Here is a 17,013-nt window from a genome sequence, read left to right as displayed (position 1 = left end):
CTTTCCGGAACTCGCAAACCAGGGCTTCTTGTATGTTTTAGGTCTGCTTCTTCATTCGAGGGTCCTCAGGGGTGCTGGTATACCAAATCGGTCAAGTGTCCCATCAACATAATGGGGTGTGTGTGTGGCGGTGGGGGGGGGGGAGAGCAGAACCCCGTTAGGCCCCACCCCTTATGCATATGTAGTTATATAACCACGCCCTCTCATTTACATGCACGTTCGACGCCCTCACAGAGTAGAGTTCACTGAGCAGCTACGCCCACTCTTATAAGCCAGAGCACCGCCCTCCTTCGTGATGCAAGGGTGCTCCGGCTTCTCTACCGCACCAGCTCCTAGTCCTCGCGCCTCCCCTAGGCTCAGGCCCCGTTCCAGGGACCGCCGCGCACGCGTGTGTGTCGCCAAGGCCCGCCCAATAGCCTCGGGGTACGCAGGCGCCGCCGCCTCCCTCGGATATTAGCATAGGGCACCTGGTCCCGCCCCCTGTTTTGCATGCGCAGGCCGACCCCGCCTCCGCTGTCAGCTGGAGGAAGCGGAGTAGGAAGCAGCCGCGATGTCCTTTTGTGTCCTACAAGCAGCCAGCGGCGCCGCCGAGTGAGGGGGGACGCAGCGCGGCGGGGCGGTGCGGCCGGAGGAGGCGGCCCCCGCTCACCCCGGCGCTCCGGGCCGCTCGGCCCCCATGCCTGCCCGCCCGCCCTGCCGGAGCCCAAGGTCCGGGGGCGGAGGGGAACGCGGCCGCGGGGGTGGGCGGGCGCGACGGGGGCCATGTGCTAGCGCGGGCGGGGGCGGGCTGCGGGCGGGGTCGCGCCTAGTGCGGCGGCCGGGTCAGGACCGACTTCAGGTCCTGGCCTCGGGTTAGCCTCGGGCCTTGGAGCGAGTCCCGGGGCAGCTCTCAGATCGATCCTTGAGCATTGCGGGAGTCCTCGGGGTGGGCTGGGATTGAAAGGGGCCCTTGAGGCCACGTGGGGGCGCTTGAAGGGGCTTTGGGCCACTCTCTTCTCTGGGTCATAGGTCACCGTAGCGCGAGGGAGAACTTCTTCCTTGTCGCCTCTTCTTACTTCCTGATAACCTGATAGAAGTCCCCCGCGGGCAATGGGGGGAGGGGAGATTAGTAACTTCAGGCAACTTCCCGTAGGTGAGCGCAGGTTGGTGGTGGTGGGGGTGGAGGTCGCGAGAGGTGGTGAACTCTGCGGCAGCTGGAGTGTAAGAATGAACTGTGCAGGTCTGGGGTGCAAAAGAGGTGGAGCCCCGCCCTACACGGCGTGGCTGGACTGGGCTTGCTAAGGGAGGAGGGGGTGGCGTGTCAGAGGTGAGAGACTCCCTTACAAGAGTGTGGTGAGGGATTATAAGACCTGAGTGTGAGTTTGCTTATGGAGTGTGCTCTTTTGCTGGGGTATGTGAGAACTTGGGACTGGTTAAAGGCCATGTGTGATTTGAAGGTTCCCAGGAGAGCGAGCATGTGTGGACATGTGGAAACTCCTGAGAGAGTGGCCTTAGCCTTTGCCTCCGCCCCCTTTCGCCCCCCTCCCAGTTCTCAATATGCTCTTGAATACTTGAGGGTACCTCCCAACATCTGGAGAAAACTAGGGAGAAGTATCATGCTTATGTTTGGGGGTTGAGAGTTGCCTGCAGGTTGAGGTTACCCTGGTTCCTGGCTTGGGTGGGAGGTAGACTTGCCAAGCCGCTCCCAGGTTCCCAAGAGGAGGACCTGCTGTCAGTTACTGGCCCCAGAGGCTCTGGAGACTCTGTTCCCATGGCGACAGCTGGGGGCCCTCTTCATGGGGAGCCCTTCCTTGGACTCTACCTCCTCCTTCTCCTTGGCTGAGCCTGGAAGCTTGGCCTAGGCCCAGTGTTGCCCAACCTATGTGGCAGGGTGGCTCCCTGTGACCCTGATGGTCTTTTCCTGCAGGTGACCAGCACCATGTCCAGCCAGGTGGTGGGCATCGAGCCTCTCTACATCAAGGCAGAGCCAGCCAGCCCTGACAGTCCAAAGGGTTCCTCAGAGACTGAGACTGAACCCCCGGTGACCCTGGCCTCTGGTCCAGCTCCAGCCCGCTGCCTTCCAGGGCACAAGGAGGAGGAGGATGGGGAGGGGGCAGGGTCTGGTGAGCAGGGCAGTGGGAAGCTAGTGCTCAGCTCTCTACCCAAACGCCTCTGCCTGGTCTGTGGGGATGTGGCCTCTGGCTACCACTACGGTGTGGCATCCTGTGAGGCCTGCAAAGCCTTCTTCAAGAGGACCATCCAGGGTGAGCCCCTACCCCCACCCCTGCTTCTGTGCCCTTTGCCCTGTACCCTTTGGGCCTGGCACTTTCTAATTAGTACAGTACAGTGCTGCATGCAGGAGGCCCTGAGTCTGTGTGTTGCTGCTTGAGGTTGTCCATCTGAAGTTTGAATTTCCTTGTACTTCCCAGGACATCTTTTTTTTTAAGGGGCGTGATGGCTTGGGGATATAGGCGAGGTTAGTAGAATGCTTGCCTAGTTAATAGGAGGCTCTAGGTTCTGTCCTTAGCACCGGCTAAATCAGTGTGGTGCATACCAAAAATCTCAGCACTTTGGAGATGGAACTAAGAGCATCAGAAATTCAAGGTCATCATTAACTACATAGTAAGTTGAAGTACAGCTTGGGCTGTGTGAGAGTCTACCCCCCCCCCCCCCAGAGGGGGGGAAGCTGGGCAGCGGCGGTGCACACCTTTTGAGGCAGACCCAGGTGGATCTGTGAGTTTGAGGCCGACCTGGTCTACAAAGTGAGTCCCTGGACAGCCATGGCTACACAAAGAAACTTTTTGAAGGAAAAAAGCGAAGTAGAAGAAAGAAAAAGCTACCAGCATAGGCCACTGGTGGGCTGGAATGGGATATGGGCCAGGATGCAGGTGCCTGAACCTCTTATAACACTTAGCTCCTGACTTTCCTATTGCCTCTAGTAGCTGCCTACAATTTCCTAGCACAGTACAGAGTTGCTCTTCCTGACTCCCCCAAAACACCACACTACTAACTCAAGGCAGGCCTTTATGGGCAGCTGACATAGGTTTGTTATGTTTTAGCGTCCGGCTTTAAAAAGGCAGGCTTCCTCACTCTTCAGCCACTGGTTTCTCCTTCTCACCCAGGAGAGCATGTCAGAATATGAGGAGGTGATCCAGACATTGACAGCATTCTCAGGGGCAGGCCTAGTGTTCTTATGCAACCATTGGTTACTTTGAGGCTAAACATCATTTACAAAAAGAATATTTTTTTGAGACATTATCTAATTACGTAGTTGGCCTGGAACTTACTGTGTCTTCCAGGCCTAAAGGCTACAACCTTTTGCCTCAGCCTTCCAGGAGTGCTGTGGTTATGGGCAAAAACCACTGAAGCTGACTTGTAAAAATTTCCTCTGCATGTATTTATTTTGTGTGTGTATACATTTTGCACACAGTGTATGTGTGTAGAGGTCAAAGGTGGGAGTAGGTTCCCTAAAGGACCCGGGGATTGAACTCAGGTCATCAGGATTGGCAGCAAGTGACCTTACCTACTGAATCATCTTGCCAGGCCTCAACTGGTTTCAGAACATTTTTTTCTTGACTACTTGTCCTGTGGCATGTACTGTATTCCATCCCCTTATTGCAACCCAAGGAAAAAGGGTCAATGTTAAGAGCTGACACACAGGGAGGCATTTGTAACTACTTGGATCTCTCAAGTAGAAAACGACAGCCCTGGTATTTGGTGCAGGTCCAGAGCTGAGCTCTTAAACTCCAGACCGCTGCCTCTGTGTATCACTAGTAACCTGGACTTTGGACCACTGATAGTGATGTTCTAGAGATTTGTTTTATGGGGTTTTGATATTGTTTTGATATAGGGTCTCGTTGTGTAGCCCTGGCTGACCTGGAACTCACTCTATAGACCTGACTGGCCTTGAATTCAGAGCTCTGCCTGCCTTTCCCTAGAGAGTGCTTGGTTCCAGTGAGTTTTCATTTGACTGAAGTGCACTGGTCTAAAACGGCTCTGCTGGACAGAGCCAGGTGCCTGCCATTCTGACTGTAGGCCAAACCTAACTACTGTAAATTACCTTCATTTATTCTTTTCTTTTTTGCTCCTTCCTCTTCCTCCCTCTTTCTCTCTTTCTTTCTGGAGACAGCATCTCTCTATAAAACTCTTGCTGACCGTCCTGGAACTCACTATGTAGACTGGGCTGGACTCCAAATCACAGAAATCTGCCTGCTCCTGCCTCTCCAGTGCTGGGATTAAAGGCCTGAGCCATTGTGCCTGGCTCCATTCATTTTTTTTTCAACCTTCCTGTCAAAGTATGATTTTGGGGGTGGGAAAGGGAAGTTGTTAGTGATAGAACTTAGGGCCTCATGAACGCTGCTGAGCACATAGGCCAGTGCACTACACGCTAGCCTTAGGTATTAGGAATAGGAAGTACAGTGGGGTTAGTGTTGGTGTATGTCTTTAATCCTAGCACTTGGGAGGCGGAGGCAGGCAGAGAGATGAGTTCAAGGCCAGCCTGGTCTATAGACTGAGTTTCAGGACAGCCAAGGCTATACTCATGGGCCCCACACCAGGGGAGACAATGTCTTGCTATATAGTCCATATACATTCAGTATGAGTATTGACTCTATGCTTGAGCTGAGTATAGCGGGAAAGAGAAACCCTGTCTTGAAAAAACAAACCAAAAGAATAGGAACCACATAAGGTCACAGTTGGTACTCAGGAGACGGAGGCAGGTGGATCGCTCTAGGTTTGAGGTTAGCCTGATCTACATTGGGAGTTTCAGGGCAGCTAGAGCTATAAAGAAAGACCCAAGTCTCAAAACAAACACATAAGTAAACAAGTCCCCACAGCCTTTTCTTTTTCTTTTCTTTTTTCTTTTTTTTTTTTTAGGGATTTATTATTTAGTATATATGAGTTCTGTAGCCATCTTAGACACACCAGAAGAGGGCATCAATCTCATTACAGATGGTTGTGAGCCACCATGTGGTGGCTAGTATTTGAACTCAGGACCTCTGGAAGAGCAGTCAGTGCTCTTAACCCCTGAGCCATCTCTCCAGCCCTATTTTTCCTTCTTAAGTAGGGTCATGCCATATAGCCCAGGCTGGCTTCCATTGGGAGGTTTTCTTCCCTTGGGCTTCCAAGTGTTGGAATTACAGGTGTGTGCTGCAGATCCCAGGTGTCCTTGCTCTTCCCACCCAGCTGTGCCTGAGGCTGGGGAGGTGAAACTTGACTTGGTCAGAACTGTCCCGTTTGAGTTGTAGCATGTGTTGGAGGGCAGAGAGCAGGGTGTGTGTTAAGGTCTTGTCAGGTCCCGGGCTGGAGGGTTTCCCTGGGGAGGCCTCTTGAGCTGAGCATAGCAGCCCTGTGGATATAGGAGGAGAGACACATGAAAGGCCTGCTGGCTCCTTGTGTGCTTTGGTCCTTGGGACAGCCCTGTGAGGCTGAGGGGGCCACTAGTACCTACTACACATCAAGCCTTGTGACTGGCCTTGGGAAACTGGAACTGACACAAAATAAGTTGAGAGAGAACACACAGAGTAAACTGTTCACAATAGCATCCGTCTGATCCCAGCATCTGGGAGGCTGAGGCATGAGAATTGTTCAAGGCAAACTTGGGGTACATAATGAATAAATATGGGCTATATAACAAGACAGTCTCCCCTGGTGTGGTGGCACATGCCCATGATTTTAGCATTTGTAGGTGAGGCAGGAGGAACAAGGTTCAAGGTCATCCTTCCTTCACTACATAGTGAGTCAAAAGGCCAACCTGGCTTACATCTGAGCCCTGTTTCAAAAAAAAAAAAGGGGGGGGGGCTGAGGAGAGGCGCATTTGGTGTTTGCTGCCTAAGCAAGAGGACCTGAATTGGATTCTTAGTACACAGATAAAGGCCACATGTTGGAGGGAGTAACAGGAAGATTTGGGCTACTCTAGTTGAATTGGTGAGCTCCAGGTTCAGTGAGAGACCCTGTTTCAAACTATACAGTTAAGTCAGGCATGCTGGGCACACCTTTATTCCCAAGTGTAGGAGGCAGAGTTTGAGGCTCGCCTTGTCTATATAGTGAATTGAAGTCTGACAAGGGATGTGTGAGATCCTGTTTCAGAACGGGAGAGCCACTGAAGGAGACACCGTACACAAACCCAGGGCTTCCTCATACATACCCACATGTACCTGGAACATACACAAGCCCACAAAGTCTAAAACCAAAACAGCCAGGGTGGTGGCTTACGCTCAGGAGACTGGTGGAGAAGGATTGTTGCAAATTCAAGACTAGCCTGAGCTAAGGTGTGAGACTGTCTCAAAAACAAGAGCCCAGCTACCCAACCAGCACAAAGGGAGCAGGAAGCCGCAGGGTAACTGAACACGTACACATACTATGTATCAGATAGTGGTAAGGCCAGAAGTAGTTGCAGACAGGGATTTGTCACAGGGCACTCAGGAAAGGCCTCTCCAAGGTGATGGGATGTAAGGGAGCAAACGTGGCTGTCAGGATCAGAGTTTAGGCAGGGAATAGAATGCCCCGAGGCTGGCCCTGTCTGAGGAGCACGCAGTGCAGATCAGAATTAGAAAGGATGATTGGCCTGGGCTGTGAGAACCTGGAGGACACTGCTTCACTTATTCTCAGGAGAACTCACTGGAGTTTGATCAGAGGAGAGGGCCGGCATCCCTCAGGCTCCTATGTGGAGAATAGAGACAGCAGGAAGCTAGTGAACCACAATGGTGACAGGTCATGTTGGAAGCCGCAGGCAGGAGTTGGGTTCTGCTAGGTGAGAAGGTGAGGTTCCCAACACTGCCAGTGGGTTGGACATCAGTTGACAGGAAGGTTAGATGGTACTCAGGTTTCCTGAGCAATGGTGGGGGGGGGGGTAATTGCATGCTTGGCAGAAGTGGGGGCCTTGTCCAGCGGGTGGATTATGAGACCCTCCGGATGTCCTGGGGCTGCTGGACATGTGCATGTCAATAGCACAGTGCGCTTCATGCTAGAGATGCAAACCTGGAGGTCTGGGAGATAGGGAGACTGAGCCAGGACATGCTTAGGGGCTGCCCCAGTGTGCTATCCAGAAACCATAGAGGTGCCAGAGGGTATAAGGATCATGCGAGCCTGTCCTAGAAACAAAAACAGCATTGAAGGAGTTCTAGACGTAGAAAGCAGTGTTTTAGGAGATGAGAACTCAGTGGAGCCCTGGACTTAGCCTGGAAGTCACGATGGCCCTTGACAGCAGATGAACCCAGAAGTATGGTTTCAGGGCAAATACTCATCTTGGCCTCTGGGGCCCTGCTTCATCCAAGCAGGGTTCCCCCAGCCCAGTGGTTATTTCCCTCCCTGTCCTGCTCATGGAATCCTGCTCTCCCTTTCCTCCCAATACCCCCAGACTGGTGCTTGCCCGGGGTGAGTCAGGGCTCTCCTGTCATCTGGGCCCCCTCCGGGCTCTGGGAGGCCGCCACTGGAGCCCTGCCTCTTCCTGGCAGGGAGCATCGAGTACAGCTGTCCGGCCTCCAATGAGTGTGAGATCACCAAGCGGAGACGCAAGGCCTGTCAGGCCTGCCGCTTCACCAAGTGCCTGCGGGTGGGCATGCTCAAGGAGGGTGAGCGCTGGGCAGAGCCTGGGTGAGATGGGGGTGGTCCAGTGGGTTGGGTGGGAGCCTGGGGAGAAGGTGGGAAAGTAGGGCTCTATGGAGCTAGTACTTCATGAACTTTACAACTCAAGGTGTGCGTCTGGACCGAGTCCGCGGTGGCCGACAGAAGTACAAGCGGCGGCCAGAGGTGGACCCATTGCCTTTCCCAGGCCCCTTCCCTGCTGGTCCTCTGGCAGTAGCTGGAGGACCCCGGAAGACAGGTGAAGACCCTGGGTTCCTAAGCTTTGGGGGGAGGGGGGCAGCTACTACAGGTCTGTCTGGTTTCCTCTCTTGCCCTGAGACTGAGGTCTTACTTTTCTCATTTCTCCCTAAGAGGTAATTCTAAAATATCTCCACAAACTGAGGTTGTAGCTCATAGAGTGCCTGCCTCCCTGGGTTTATCTATAGCACCGCATATGGTTCCAGCGTTCAGGAGGCAAACCAGGGTCAGGAGTTTAAAGCCATAGGCAGTTGTATAGTACATTCAAGGCCAGACACCCAAGCAGAAGCATGATCAGAATGGGGGTGTCTTAGGGTTTCTGTTGCAGTGGTAAAACACCATGACCAAAAGCAACTTGGTGAGAAACGGTTGATTTCAGCTCTCAGGTCACACTCCCTCACTAAGGAGAGTCAGGGGGCAGGAGCTGGCAGAGGCCATGGAAGAATGCTGCTTACTGGCTTAATCCTCTTGGCTTCCTCAGCCTGCTTTGTTGCACACAGGAATGACACCAGCCACAGTACATAGGGCCCTTCCACACCAGTCAGCAAACAACAAAACCCTATACGTAGACTTCCCTGCAGGCCAATCTGATGGAGGCATTTTCTCAAGATTTCATCTTCCCACATTTATGTGTATCAAGCTGACAAGGACCAATCAGCACAGAGGGTTTTGTTTTCTGTAAAGGTGTTGGGGGAACCAGGGTCCATTAAATGCTAGACTGGGGTGTCTGTAAGCTACCCAAAAGCCTCAGGGCGAGATTTTCTAGTGCTCACAGCCCTTACTATCAGATTCAAAGAAGGCCAGAGGGGAATGTCTGGGAAGGCACCTGACTCTGAGGGGCTTCAGAGGTCTGTCAGATATGTGTTCATGACTCTAGTCCTGCACCTGTCACTGTAGCCCCAGTTAACGCCCTGGTGTCTCATCTGCTGGTGGTTGAACCTGAGAAGCTGTACGCCATGCCTGACCCAGCAAGCCCTGATGGACACCTCCCTGCTGTGGCCACTCTCTGTGATCTTTTTGATAGAGAGATAGTGGTCACCATCAGCTGGGCCAAGAGCATCCCAGGTAAAGGGCCTGGTGGTCAGAGCATCCTTGAACAGGTAGGCCCTATTTGACCCTGCTGCCTTCTTGACCTGTCCTGCTTCCCCTGCCCTCCAGGCTTCTCCTCACTGTCACTCTCTGACCAGATGTCAGTACTGCAGAGTGTGTGGATGGAGGTGCTGGTGCTGGGTGTGGCCCAGCGCTCACTGCCACTGCAGGATGAGCTGGCCTTTGCTGAGGACCTGGTCCTGGATGAAGAGGGGGCACGGGCTGCTGGTCTGGGGGATCTGGGGGCAGCCCTGCTGCAGCTGGTTCGGCGGCTGCAAGCCCTACGGCTGGAGCGGGAGGAGTACGTCCTGCTGAAAGCTCTGGCCCTTGCCAACTCTGGTGAGTATTCAGGGGAAACACACACAGGTCTCCCCATAAGGTCCTCCAGCTGTCGATGGTGGTGGTATGTTCCTTTTTTGTGGATAAAAGACAGCTAAGGCTTAATTATTGAAAATAACCAAGTAAGCCAAGGCCCTGAATTATACATGGGATTCTGAGCCTTTGGGGGGCTGACAAAGCAATGGTGAGAGGGGAAGTGGGGAGGTTGAGAGGTGGCCACAGGTGAGAAAGGGTGGGCCCTGGCTCACAGGCCAAGCAGTGAGTGCATTGCCCCACCCTGTGGTGTCCAAACAGATGAGTCCTGCCCCTTAGTCTCTCAGCCAGTGGTTCTCTCCCCCCAGACTCCGTGCACATTGAAGATGCTGAGGCTGTGGAGCAGCTGCGCGAAGCCCTGCACGAGGCCCTGCTGGAGTATGAAGCTGGCCGGGCTGGCCCTGGAGGGGGTGCTGAGCGGAGGCGCGCAGGCAGGCTGCTGCTTACGCTGCCACTCCTCCGCCAGACAGCAGGCAAAGTCCTGGCCCATTTCTATGGGGTGAAGCTGGAGGGCAAAGTGCCCATGCACAAGCTGTTTTTGGAAATGCTTGAGGCCATGATGGACTGAGGCAAGGGGTGGGACAGGGTGGGGTGGCTGGCAGGATCTGCCTGGCATAGGGTGTTAGCCCCAAGGGGGCAAAGCTGGAGTCTGGGCAGTGCCACAGCCTGCTGGCAGGGCCAGGGCAATGCCATCCGCCCCTGGGAGCAGGCTTCATGCCCTCCCCTCCCCCCTTTGGGGGGGATTGTCAGAAGCCAGGAAAGTGAATGCCCAGGTGTGGGCACAGTGCTGCCCCTTGCAAGCCATAACGTGCCCCCTCCCAGAGTGTCGGGGGCCTTGCGGAAGCCATAGGGGGCTGTAGGGGATGTGTAGGAGGCAAAAACTGATCTCAGGGAGGGAAGGGGATGGAGACCACAGTCTCCCAGTGGGTGATGCTTTTGCTGCTGCTTACTCCGACCTCCTCTCCAGAGCAGAGGGGGGCTTGGAAAGCAAAGGCCCTGCCCCTTCGCTCCTCTCCTCATTGCATTGGGCATTAGTGCCCCCCCTTGAAGCAATAACTCCAAGCAGGCTCCAGCCCCTGGACCCCTGGGGTGGCCAGGGCCCCCTATCAGCTCCCACCTCAAGGGATGGGGGACAGCACTGCCTCTACGCCCTGCAGAGCAATAACACTATATTTATTTTTGGGTTTGGCCAGGGAGGCGCAGGGCCATGGGGCAAGCCAGGGCCCAGAGCCCTTGGCTGTACAGAGACTCTATTTTAATGTATATTTGCTGCAAAGAGAAACCGCTTTTGGTTTTGAACCTTTAATGAGAAAAAAAATATACTATGGAGCTCAAGTACACGGTGGTTGGTGAATCATTGGGGGAATTTGGGGGGTCACGCACGACACATCTAGTTAACAGACCATACAACAGATAACACACACAGTCACGAAACACCAAAGATGTGGCTAACAAGGTTACGTCTCGGTTTCCTCATCATTCAACAGCATATTGGGGATCCCGCGGCTGATGGGGAAAAGACGACCAGATTCTGGGCATTGCAGGGTGCCCTCCAGCACATCAACCTGCGGGGGAGCAGAGCAAAGCTAAGCACAGGAAACCTCAGGGGCAGTGGGGGGAGCTAGGCAGGTGATGAACAAGGATTCTCACCTCAAGCAACACATGGTGCATCTTCCTCAAAAACGTCTCATCGTGCTCATAGCCTTCAGTCGGCTCTTTGGGTACCTCGGCCAAGTTTAACTGTGAAAAGGAGGTTTACTTGGTCAGTGGGCACACAGACACCGAACCCACCCCGGCAGGGAAGAGCCCTGCCCCCGAGGGGTGACAAAAAGGGCGGGGTTCTCACGGTGTCCGCTGCCTGCACAAGCGCCGCCCACTCCACTTTGGGGATCATCCGCGCCACGAAGTCGGGGTTGAACTCCACAGGGTTGATGCGGACCTCGGTGGCCTGCGGGGAGAAAGGTTTGGCGAGGTAGGTCCGGGCCCCGAAGTCTTTACCCTGAACTATAAGGGGCGACAAACCTTGTGCAGTTACCTGCAGGCGCAGCGGGAAGCCACGCGTGCCCACGCCCCGCACATGCGAGCTGAGGAGATTGTGGGTGAGCAGTTTCATGTTGTCGCACCGGAGCTCCGGAGGCCGGAACCGGAAGGAGTCCACACTTCTCTTTTGCGCCACTTCCGCTGCTGAAGCAGTTGGCTACTTCCCCGGACCGGAAGTGGTGCACTTAGGGGAAATTTTGGGGCTTTGCGGCAACAGAGATGGGAAGAACTGTGTTGGGTCAAGTTTTGATACCGGAAGCGTTTCTCGGGAAGATTGCAAACCCCGCTCTCCGTAAATGGTACATATTATGCAAATCACATGTGTCGCGGCGCTCTGGTTGAATGTAAAACAAGCACATTTGAGGCTTAGCCAGATTACCCCCCGATCTCTGTTTGCAGTTAAGGGTCAGAAACGGTCACATCGGTAAGCCAGGAACTTCTTTCTGTATACAAATAAGGCGTGCGACCTCTGGAAGATCCGTCGCGTCACAACGCGTCACGGCCCAGCCCTATAAGCGGGCGTAGTGTGTGCGGCGTGCTGGTGTGGGCGGAGCGGTCTTTGTACCCACCTCCTGTGGGCAGAGTCATCTGCGGGTGGGCTGCGGCGGCGGGGCGGGCATGGTCCAGCTGAGGTTTTGCGTCCTAGGCAGCATAGCCGGATCGGTGCTCCGTGCATCGGCTACTTGGACGTGCGTGGCAGGCAGAGCAGGCCGGAAAGGAGCAGGTTGGGAGTGTGGTGGGGCCCGCAGCTTCAGCAGTGCCGCGGTGACTATGGCCCCGATCAAGGTGACCGGTTTTACCTTTCCTGGGTCCAACCTGTCGCGTCTCTTTGGGTTCCACACGGGGTCTCGGATCTGTCCTCCTCGACATTTCTTCTTGTCATGCTTTCTGTAAGACCTTGTCGTTGCCTTTCCGTCCTAGGACATTTCTTGAGCCGCCCTCTCAAACCTACTATGCCACTGCCAGGGATCATTTTCAAGCGACCGAATGCTGTGTCATTTCCCACATTTTTGAAATATCTCTTTTGCCGCTTGGTCGCTTTTCAAACCCTTTATACACTTCACCAAAGCCCCAGCCCTTTCCGTGTTGTACTAGACTTCGCCTCATCTTTTGCAAGAGCTGTGTGGTTCCTTGGAGACCGGGGTCTGTCTTTCCCACTTCTGTCTCCACTTTGTGAATGCTTCCCCGCCCCACTTCTGTTTGGTCTTTCTGGGAATTCTTGAACGTATCCCCTCTCCTGTTCTTGGACTTCAATTTTAGAGAAAGAGAGAGGAAGGAAGGAAGGGAGGGAGGGAGGGAAGAAGGAGAGAGAGAGAGAGAGAGAGAGAGAGAGAGAGAGAGAGAGAGAGATTGATTGATTGATTGATTCACTATATAGTCTTGGCTGGCCTGGAACTTGGAGTGAGACTGGTCCCAAACTTCTAGAGATTAGTCTGCCTCTGCATCCCCAATGTTAGGATTGAAGGCCCTTAAAAATAACAAAACAACTTTTAAATACCTACTTGTTTATGTGTGTGTGTTTGGTAACAGGCATGTGACTCTGGAGGTCAGAGGACAGTTTCCTCAGGAGTCAGTCTTTCTCGTATGTGGATTGTGGGGAAAGAACTCAGGTGATGAGGCTTGGTGGTGGGCAACTTTACCTACTCACTTCATCCTTTTCCTTTCTTCTGTGGCTCCAGGAAGCCTGGTGGGCTGACTCTGAGAGCCCACGTCCTGAACAGTTTTTGGCTTAGGCATCTTCCCTGGTTTTCCAACATGCTTCTCCTGGTGTGTGGGTGGGATTTTTCTCCTTCCCTGTTACTAGGTGCTTTCTCAACCCTAGACACAGTCCTCTGCATTCCTCCTCTGTGCCTTGATCCATCTTGGGTGGCTTTGTTTTCACAGCATTGCAACACTTGAGAAGGCCTCTCCCTTTCTCTGTTGCCACCAACTGGCCTTAAGCAGAAAAAGGCTTTGAAACATGTAGGATGTGGGGCTGGCAGGAGATATGGAAGATTGAGAGAGCAAGGACAGAAATGAACCCCTGGGACCAGATAGGCACTTTCTGTGCTGGGTATAAACACTGGCTCCATGAAGGTCTGTCTGTAGGGCTGTGGTCTATTTGGCCTCTCTTTACTCGGTCTTACCCTGGTGTCCTTTTCTCTAGGTGGGAGACACCATTCCCTCAGTGGAGGTATTTGAAGGGGAACCTGGAAAGAAGGTGAACTTGGCAGAGCTGTTCAAGGACAAGAAAGGTGTTTTGTTTGGAGTCCCTGGGGCATTTACACCTGGCTGTTCCAAGGTGAGATTTCTCCTTCTCCAGAATCAGAAACTGGAACCGGGAGCGTGGGAGAAAAGAACCCCGATAAATCTGATAGCTTTGATTATAGCTGCTGGTGGAAGCACTGTGAAAATCACTTGGGAGACCGGCTAATGAGGCAAAAACTTTGCCTATGGGATTTCATGGTCTTGACCAGAGATACTTAGGTCCAAGCTTCCTGGTAGCCAAGGCAAAAAGGAAGTGGTCTGTTTCATACTGGCTTCCTTACCCTGATCAGGGATGTTAGGAAATAGGAGGAGGAGCAGGCTGAGCAAAACCAGCAATTGTCTCTCTTTTGACTCTTTGTTTTCCTCTTAGACCCATCTGCCTGGGTTTGTGGAGCAAGCCGGAGCTCTGAAGGCCAAGGGAGCACAAGTGGTGGCCTGTCTGAGTGTTAATGATGTCTTCGTGACTGCAGAGTGGGGTCGAGCCCACCAGGCAGAAGGCAAGGTGAGGTGTGGGGCCTGTGAGGGGTCGGGGCCAGGTAGAAGGTTTCCTTGTTTTTTATTACACTTTATTTACTCATTTTGTATGTGGGGTGGGCACTTGTACCATTATGCACAAGTGGAAGTCGGAGGAGAGCCTGTGAGACTTGATTCTCTCTTACCATGTAGGGTCATGGGGATTGAACTCAGGTTTCCACACTTGCCAGCAGGCACCTTCACTTATAGAGCCCTCTCACTGGGGATTTCCCTGTGACATTTATTCTCTTTCCTTCAGGTTCAGCTCCTGGCTGACCCCACTGGAGCTTTTGGAAAGGTAAGCGTACCACCCTTCCTTCAGCCTGCAGTTGGTCCTGCAGGGACATGTTATGTGGGAGCAGCCCCTGGCCTGTTTGGGGGTTCCTGACACCCATTTCTGCCGGTCCCCTAGGAGACAGATTTACTACTAGATGATTCTTTGGTGTCTCTCTTTGGGAATCGTCGGCTAAAAAGGTAAAGTGGAAGTCCCCCCTCCCCCCACTGGTGTTGGCACTAGGGGCCCTGGCTGCTGCCTGGGCTTCTGCAGTTGTACCTCTTTCCGGCAGGTTCTCCATGGTGATAGACAAGGGCGTAGTAAAGGCACTGAACGTGGAGCCGGATGGCACAGGCCTCACCTGCAGCCTGGCCCCCAACATCCTCTCACAACTCTGAGGCCCTGACCAGAATGTCCTCTGACTCTCCCATCTCCTCCACCCAGCTCTGGGCCAAAGGCCCAGTACCTCCTTACCTGAGGGCCACTGGAATGGAACCTTGACAATATTTCTGCAATAAACAGTTTAATTTGTGTCTTTGCCTCTGGCATGGAATCGTCTGCTTCGCCCTTACTCACCGGTAGCCATAGATAGAGCTGAAGTCAGTGGCAGAGGTTTGGAGGAGAAAATGGAGGGACAGCCGGGATAGGTTTCCAGAAGGTAGCATCCTCTAAGCTAGCCTGAAGCTGAGAGGAAGCCGGAATTGGTTTTGCTTGGTACATCATGGGACAGCTGGCGCTTGGCCTAGGAGCTGGCAGACTCCATTGACTTTTTTTAAAAAGATTTATTTATTATACATAAGTACACTGTAGTTGTCTTCAGACACACCAGAAGAGGGCATCAGATCCCATTACAGATGGCTGTGAGCCACCATGTGGTTGCTGGGATTTGAACTCAGGACCTCTGGAAGAGCAGTCAGTGCTCTTAACCGCTGAGCCATCTCTCCAGCCCCCTCCATTGACTTAATACACAGGGCTGGAAGCTTTGCATTTTGTGAACTGCCATTCCTCCAGAAGCACCCTGGCTCTGGCTTGGCTTCATCAGAGCACACAGTACCAGGGTCAGGACAGAAGACTTCCCCAGGGAAGAGCCTTGGAGAGGTGTGGCCGGTGGGGAGTGGGAATCTGGGCCAAGAGCCAGGGTTGCCAGTGGGGCCTCAGGAGATCCAGATCCTGCTGCTGGCCTTTGGATCTATGTTCAAGGGAGCAGGGGGATTGTTGGGGACCCCTCGTGCTTGGGAGGTTGTACCCCAACAGTAGATTCTTACCAAGCACCTGCCTGATCTGTGTAGGCATAGTGAGGTACATACTAGGCCTGTCCAGTACTCTGGACCAAACCAGCTCTGCAGCAGCCAGATGGGAGGCCAAGCAGGGTGGAAAAGAGTCAGGCTGAGCTGGAAGGTAACTGGCCCAGGTTACAGCAGGCTCAGGCACTCTGGGCACTGGGGCTACTTGCTGAGGCCATCTGGTAGTCAGCAGGAATTGAGACCTCTGAGAGCAGGTTGCCTCCCAGTTAACCACAGGACTTCTCCAGGGCACAGGTCAGATTCAAATCTGAGCCAGTGAGTGGAGCTCGGAACTGGGAGCCAAATGGGCCAGGTGGGGCCATGGGCTCACAGGGGAGAGGCCTAGGTTATGATACTGGGGTCTCTTACTAAGGGACCCACAGTTCAGCCATCTGAGTGGTCAGTGCACCCGTCTTTTCTCCCGAGATTCATCGCACCCACCACCCTTACATCACTGGCCACTTCTCATCTGTCCTCTTGTGATGCTTGGGTAATGGTGACCCTGACAGGCACAGTACAAAGAGACTTGTTCCTTCCCAGGTCCCATCTCTCAGATCTTTACAGTCAAATGAAGGGGCTAAGGGTTGGGAATTTAGCTCAGTAGTAGAGCACTTGCCTACCAAGCACAAGGCCCTGGGTTTGGTTCTCAGCTCCAGGAAAATAAATTAAAAAAAAAAAAAAAAGAAGGATCTGAGGAGCAGGGCTTCTAGCACAGGTTCTAGCACATGGGCCAGTACAGAACCCTGGCCTCTGGGTTGCGTCTCCTCTTGCCTGAAGCTCACACTGCCTCAGTAGTCAGTCACTCTCATAGGTGCCAACTCCCATTTCTCATCAGCTGCCTGGTTTTCCCCATCCTTGTAAGACCTCCAAAGAAGTGTCCCCACCGGAGTCTCTTGCCACTGGCTGGGTCTCAGCTGAGAGAAAGGAATTAAAAGTTTCCCTGGAGCCTAAGCCGTGGGGGTTGGGAGTCCTGCCTGCACAACACCTGGGCTGGTGGAATGTCTAGCAGTTGAGCCAGCCCTGGAGCAGCGGCTCCTCAGGAGATCAATAGCAGTCAGGAGAATGCAGTAAGGCTGGGCTTTAGGCCTGAGGTAAGGCTAGCCAGGCCTGAGGCTGCACCTGGAAGAGGGACTGGCGCCTTCCTGGGCTGTAGAGACCAAAGGGCCAATATTAAAACCAAACACGTGAACAAAATGTCCTAAAATGACCTGAACACACACTTGCCTTGTGCTGCTGGAGTAGGAAGCCTGAGGGTCAGCCTTTACGAAGAGAGGTTTGGGGCTGGAGAGAGGCTCACTGGCTGAGCTGCCAGAGCACCTGAGTTCAATTCCAGCACCTACATGATAGTTCACAGCCAGTTCTAACTCCAGTTCTAGGGCTTCTGACCCCCTCCTC

At 53.5% G+C, this 17,013-nt stretch overlaps 3 protein-coding genes across 13 annotated transcripts; 2 read left to right on the top strand and 1 right to left on the bottom strand.

Annotated features, from left to right (window-relative positions):
* Window positions 1-602: 602 nt before the first annotated feature.
* Esrra (estrogen related receptor, alpha) lies at window positions 603-10,599 on the top strand. Of its 2 annotated transcripts, none has more exons than NM_001008511.2 (7): window positions 603-708; window positions 1,907-2,243; window positions 7,434-7,550; window positions 7,673-7,801; window positions 8,698-8,865; window positions 8,959-9,228; window positions 9,570-10,599. In NM_001008511.2, the coding sequence occupies exons 2-7, from the start codon at window positions 1,919-1,921 to the stop codon at window positions 9,827-9,829; spliced, it is 1,269 nt and encodes a 422-aa protein (NP_001008511.2). In that variant the 5' UTR covers window positions 603-708; window positions 1,907-1,918; the 3' UTR covers window positions 9,830-10,599. The 2 variants fall into 2 exon arrangements, with proteins under 2 accessions (NP_001008511.2, XP_087404656.1); XM_087548530.1 differs by lacking the exon at window positions 603-708 and adding an exon at window positions 792-1,132.
* Trmt112 (tRNA methyltransferase activator subunit 11-2) lies at window positions 10,548-11,401 on the bottom strand. Its single transcript, NM_001106330.2, has 4 exons — window positions 11,297-11,401; window positions 11,108-11,209; window positions 10,912-11,001; window positions 10,548-10,826 (listed from the first exon to the last, which is right to left on the bottom strand). Exons 1-4 carry the CDS (start codon window positions 11,372-11,374, stop codon window positions 10,719-10,721), a joined length of 378 nt encoding a protein of 125 aa, NP_001099800.1. The 5' UTR covers window positions 11,375-11,401; the 3' UTR covers window positions 10,548-10,718.
* Window positions 11,137-14,874, top strand: Prdx5 (peroxiredoxin 5). 10 transcript variants are annotated; one of them, NM_001433768.1, is made up of 7 exons: window positions 11,137-11,233; window positions 11,948-12,087; window positions 13,448-13,582; window positions 13,919-14,050; window positions 14,321-14,359; window positions 14,474-14,535; window positions 14,628-14,874. In NM_001433768.1, the coding sequence occupies exons 2-7, from the start codon at window positions 12,073-12,075 to the stop codon at window positions 14,731-14,733; spliced, it is 489 nt and encodes a 162-aa protein (NP_001420697.1). In that variant the 5' UTR covers window positions 11,137-11,233; window positions 11,948-12,072; the 3' UTR covers window positions 14,734-14,874. The 10 variants fall into 10 exon arrangements, 9 of the variants coding, with proteins under 9 accessions (NP_001420697.1, NP_001420700.1, NP_001420696.1 ...); NM_001433767.1 differs by lacking the exon at window positions 11,137-11,233 and adding an exon at window positions 11,479-11,600; NM_001433769.1 differs by lacking the exon at window positions 11,137-11,233 and adding an exon at window positions 11,571-11,725.
* The last annotated feature ends 2,139 nt before the right edge of the window (window positions 14,875-17,013 follow it).

The sequence above is a fragment of the Rattus norvegicus genome, chromosome 1 (assembly GCF_021556685.1).
Source record: "Rattus norvegicus strain SHRSP/BbbUtx chromosome 1, alternate assembly SHRSP_T2T, whole genome shotgun sequence".
In the NCBI taxonomy this organism is placed as follows: domain Eukaryota; kingdom Metazoa; phylum Chordata; class Mammalia; order Rodentia; family Muridae; genus Rattus; species Rattus norvegicus.
This window is presented reverse-complemented; position numbering and strand designations above follow the sequence as displayed.

Excerpts from the sequence above, each read along its gene's own strand:
- Prdx5 (NM_053610.2), top strand. The coding sequence starts at position 11,920 with ATGGTCCAGCTGAGGTTTTGCGTCCTAGGCAGCATAGCCGGATCGGTG. Across the intron at positions 14,360-14,473 it reads CCACTGGAGCTTTTGGAAAG|GAGACAGATTTACTACTAGA; the intron begins GTAAGCGTACCA and ends CCGGTCCCCTAG. Across the intron at positions 14,536-14,627 it reads GGGAATCGTCGGCTAAAAAG|GTTCTCCATGGTGATAGACA; the intron begins GTAAAGTGGAAG and ends TCTTTCCGGCAG.
- Esrra (NM_001008511.2), top strand. The coding sequence starts at position 1,919 with ATGTCCAGCCAGGTGGTGGGCATCGAGCCTCTCTACATCAAGGCAGAG. Across the intron at positions 7,802-8,697 it reads TGGAGGACCCCGGAAGACAG|CCCCAGTTAACGCCCTGGTG; the intron begins GTGAAGACCCTG and ends CTGTCACTGTAG. Across the intron at positions 8,866-8,958 it reads CTGGGCCAAGAGCATCCCAG|GCTTCTCCTCACTGTCACTC; the intron begins GTAAAGGGCCTG and ends CCTGCCCTCCAG.
- Trmt112 (NM_001106330.2), bottom strand. The coding sequence starts at position 11,374 with ATGAAACTGCTCACCCACAATCTCCTCAGCTCGCATGTGCGGGGCGTG. Across the intron at positions 11,210-11,296 it reads GCTTCCCGCTGCGCCTGCAG|GCCACCGAGGTCCGCATCAA; the intron begins GTAACTGCACAA and ends TTCTCCCCGCAG. Across the intron at positions 11,002-11,107 it reads TTGTGCAGGCAGCGGACACC|TTAAACTTGGCCGAGGTACC; the intron begins GTGAGAACCCCG and ends TCCTTTTCACAG.